Source organism: Azolla caroliniana, unplaced genomic scaffold, assembly GCF_043228905.1.
Source record: "Azolla caroliniana isolate FFs.n. ecotype wild unplaced genomic scaffold, voAzoCaro1.0.p SCAF_1, whole genome shotgun sequence".
NCBI lineage: Eukaryota > Viridiplantae > Streptophyta > Polypodiopsida > Salviniales > Salviniaceae > Azolla > Azolla caroliniana.
Window position 1 is genome coordinate 3,349,605 of NW_028230436.1, and position 4,677 is coordinate 3,354,281.

A 4,677-nucleotide genomic window follows, 5' to 3' on the forward strand; every position below is an offset into this window, starting at 1 on the left:
GCAAACAAACACACTAACAACAGATGAAATAGAACAGATATACCAGCCCACAAACATATGAATTGCACTTTTCATATCACACGGTATATAATCATGCTCCTGAAGACAGAATGCACATTCATACCATGGATCTCACTCTATACGTAATATGGTAATTCAGAATAAAAAATGTGAATATGCATACTGGCATGCTTTCCATCAGACCCAGCAAAAAAATGAGGGAAATAAAGCATGAAAATTCTTGTTATCATCCAGGACAAGCACGAATGGAGCAGAATACAATGCCACAAATAGCATGTCTGACATGACATACACTTGAACTTCTGAGGTGGGTATACATACTCATAAGATGGATCTCACTCCATAAGTCAGCTAATAAAAAATACTCAAGAGAAAAAGCCAATCGTCATGAATGTTGGTTCCAATAATATACTGCCCTAAAACTTTGAAACAAAGATACGCATCCTACTTATATCATCAAATCTGGAGACCACATCTAGTTTTAAAGGATCAAAAGTTTAATCTGCACTTCTATATCTTGATTTTTTCTTAAGGTAAAAGGTAGAGCTCACCTGTCAACAACCTTTAGACCTCCAACAAAATTTGAACTTTGCACGTCTTGCTGGTTTTAGACTTTGTTTCCAGTAGCATTCCCAGGTACAAACTCTTAGGACATCTTCTGGACAACCTCATACTAGCTGATATTGATTGGCATACATAGCAATGCTTCAGTTGCTGCTACAAACTGAAAACCAAACTCTTGGCAATGCACCTTTATGGCTAAGCAAACACAAGCTCCAAACCAAAGCTACTCGGTTATGCTGAAAAAATGAGGTCTTGAAGAAAGCGTAAAAGCCAAGTGAGTAAGGAAAGAAAAACATTCCAGAAAGCAAAAGTTACAAGAGTTTCATGGGCTCCTCTTCTCTCATACCTACGCTGTATTATAACTACTGACATAGCCTGTCTGCTGGGTGGTGTAACCGGTAGCCCCGTAATAAGTACTCACATCCCCAGTTTTAGGCTCAGTCTGGTTCTGGTAGTTTGTCGGAGTTCCATCTGGAGCATAGGATAAAGTCTGGTTTACACCTTGATAAGTGGGAGCACTCCCATAGTACTGAACACTTTGTTGCTGCTGAGATGGATCTGGGGTATAATGGGCTACATTAGTCTCGTTTTGTGCATATCCACTATCACTCGAATAATTTCCCATCCATTGAGCTGTTGGGTTAGGCTGCCCGTAGCCTTGAGCGGGGGCAGCAGTAGGGTTAGGCTGAGGATAGCTTTGATTGGGCTGAGCTGCTGCAGTAGGCTGAACATAGCTCTGAACCGGAGCTGCTAAATTAGGTTGAACATAGCTTTGCGGTTGAGCAGTTGCTACATTAGGTTGAACGTAACTTTGGTTGGGAACCACTACAGATGGAATAGGTCCTGTGGAGCCCATACCACTCCATTTATTCTCTTGATTCCAATAGTTGTAGTTTGTAGAATATCCATTTGTATTTCCTTGAGAGGTTCCATATGGGTTCGCAACCCCTCCAGCTCCTGGATAAGCATTTACATTTGTGGAAGACATAGGAAGGCCACCTGTGTTTGCATAGTTTACTTGGCCTCCCCCATATGGATCAGTCTGACTCATCATGCCTGGTTCAGAATACATAGTTGGTGGTGCCATGTTGTTCGCAGCATAATTAGGACCTCCTGAGTACGGGCGTAATTCTGAAAATGAAAAACAAAAATCTCATTAATAAAAAATTAGGACCTCCTGAGTATGGGCATAATTCTGAAAGTGAAAATGAAAATCTCATTAATAAAAAAAACAATGTAAATAAATCATAAGAGAACGACAAGTAATTGCAACATAGGCACAACAAATACACAATCAAAGTTAAGACTCCACTAACTGCCTGGCTCTCTGGGCAGTGGTAAGCATCTTGATAACTTATATATGCAGCAATTTCAGAATAAGTTTAGATCAAGTTCATGTTAGCATCAAATGGTGAAGAAATATGTTAAAGAAGAGGTGAAGGTACTCATGTGAGAGTTTGTAAGTGGAAGACAGGATAATGGAAAAGAAAGAATTGAAACTTTAATTTTCAGACATTGAATATGCCCAATGGTTGCTCAAAAACCACGTACTTTCAGATCCTCTTCATGTAAACATAATTTACAGGACAAGCAGCAACTTTAAATTAAAAGCAATAAAAAAATTGAGCTTTACAGGGAAGACCCTTTGAAACATATGTGACAAGATTGTGCCACATTTGATTTTTCTTCAATTTCAAGTGCATTGGGGGTTCATTCTTGTATTATTTACATTACATTACATTAGACTATAATTGAATATTTACTTCTGTACGAAGTGGGCATTAATAACTCTGCAAACTCATGTGCACTTAACTTCATGCTATGTTAGTACATTTATTGTAACTAGATTTTCAGATTCATTTGTTGTAACTAGATTTATTGTAACTTCATTTATTTCAATTATTGTACATTTTCAGATTCATATTTGATATGCCAAATAAAGGATTTTAAACAAAACCAAGAATGTTGTTTGGCTTTCTTGACATAAGACGGATTGGAAATGTACCCCATACAACAATGATTTCATCACAGGATCAAATAAAGGATCCTCGAAAGCAATAAGAACATACCTCCTTGACTACCTAGGTAAGAGTAGCAGTCTTAAAAGAAATTACCTGTTTGACCATGTGCAAAATGGCATTTTTCTCCATAGCTGCAAATTTCCCCCTTCTCCCACCGGGCACAAATACGAGTCTTATAGTTTGGCCTTGAAGAAACACCATAGCTGGCAACACCAACAGAGGATCTCTCCACAACTTGATCACCATCATATCTTTGAGATTCCTCACCACCATGGGAGAACGTGCACCGTTCACCATAAGGACAATTTCCTTCAAAAAAGTACCTACAAGGTTTGCTACTCCTTCTAGGAGCTTCTGCTACAACTTTTCCTGAACTTAGATTAGACTTAGCTAACTCCTCCCATCCTGGTGGAGGTTTTCGTAGATCCTCGATCCCATGAGCAAAATGGCAGCGATCACTGAAGGTACAAGTTCCGAGCTTGAATTTCGTACAGAGTTTTGTCTTGTAAAACAAAGCACCAGTTCCTGAACCTTTAGCAGAACCAGGAGCAAAACCTCCTCCTACTCCTAATCCTGTTCTTCCTCCTCCTTCTCCTGAACTAAAGCTCTGATTCTGTGAAACAGATCCATATCCATATCCATCACCGAAACCTCCATATCCTGCGTTAGATTGACCGTTCAAACTATCACCTCCTTCCGTACCTTGTCCTCCATTGATAACCTTGGTTTCTGCAGGTGGTATATTACCGTAGCCAGAAGAAGCTTCTGCGGAGAGGAAGCCTGTAGAATCGGGCTTTGGCTTCTTGTATACAGATTCAGAGAGCGAAGAAGCGGGCCTTTTACGGGGCTCTTCTTCGTCTGCCCCTACAGTGCCATCGCTCCACCGCGAGGGTTTAGGATTTGCGGAGGAATCCATGGCCGTATCCTGTGTCTATCTCTCTGTGTATCAGTCAGTGTCTGTGGCAGCAGAGTTTTAACACAGGTAAGAAGGAGAAGAGGCCTCTGTTCCTATAATAATTACATAAGACAACATACAAATACATATACATATTCATACATACATACATACATACATACATACATACAATACATACAATACATATATAGGGTGTGGGGTGTGTGTTTCTGGTACATATATCCTCTGGTTTTGAGTTCAAATCTCACTTTCTTCACTTCGGCATATGGCTATAATATAAGCCCACCACGTTTGTCTCTCTTCTCTCCGGACCGCACACACGCATCATCGGACATATAGGTCATTCCCACGGAAACATTGTAAAAAAAAAAAAGCAGTCAAAAAGCAAACTTCTTTTCCTATATGTACTTCGTTTCGAACTAGGGGTAGACACGAGTTCCTCTCATCTTAGTCTTTTTAAATACTCTTTTCCCGCCCTTCGTACATCAGCCTTTCAGTTCTTCTCCCCAATGTGATTGGGTAGGCGCGGGCGGGCAATGTAACGTCCCACGAGTATTTGACATTCCCAATCAATGATACAACCCATGGATATGCTTGAGTCCACCACTTCACTCGCCATTTGGCGATGCCCATATCTACATTCAGATATATCTGCTCTATTTCTCTTCTTTCTTTGGCTCCAAATTTTGCTCCTGTTCATGCTCTGCTCATGCTTGTGCTCTTGTCCCAGTTCCGACTTTGGCTCCAAATTCTCCTTTTGCTCCCACTCTAGTATTTTTGTTCATCTCCCTCCCCTAGGCTCTTGTCCTAGTTCATGATTTAGCTTTGATTTCTACTTAGCCTATTTGGACCAATGCGCTCAATACTTGAGAATCATACAAGAAAAATATCCAAGTTCATGCTCCTCAAGTGGCTCCATTTCTAGAGGTTGCTCAACCCACCCTATTGTATATATGATCCCATCACATCCACCCCTCTCAAAAATCCATTACATTCACCTCACTCCTCATAAAACATGCCAATTCTAACGATGTCTTCGAACTGAGGAATGTGGATCGTTTGACCAAGCATTAGCCTTATGATGGCTCTATTGATATGGAGGGGGTACTTCACTCCCATTTGCACTAATTTATGAGCATTCTAAGCTTGAGATCA

The 4,677-nt window shown here is 40.4% G+C and overlaps 1 protein-coding gene across 2 annotated transcripts; it reads right to left on the bottom strand.

Moving 5' to 3' along the window:
* Positions 1 to 216: 216 nt before the first annotated feature.
* LOC147868374 (uncharacterized) lies at positions 217 to 3,582 on the bottom strand. Of its 2 annotated transcripts, XM_087318499.1 has the most exons (3): positions 2,700 to 3,582; positions 932 to 1,716; positions 217 to 836 (listed from the first exon to the last, which is right to left on the bottom strand). In XM_087318499.1, exons 1-2 carry the CDS (start codon positions 3,520 to 3,522, stop codon positions 932 to 934), a joined length of 1,608 nt encoding a protein of 535 aa, XP_087174625.1. In that variant the 5' UTR covers positions 3,523 to 3,582; the 3' UTR covers positions 217 to 836. The 2 variants fall into 2 exon arrangements, with proteins under 2 accessions (XP_087174625.1, XP_087174617.1); XM_087318491.1 differs by having other exon boundaries at positions 217 to 1,716.
* Between the last annotated feature and the right edge of the window lie 1,095 nt (positions 3,583 to 4,677).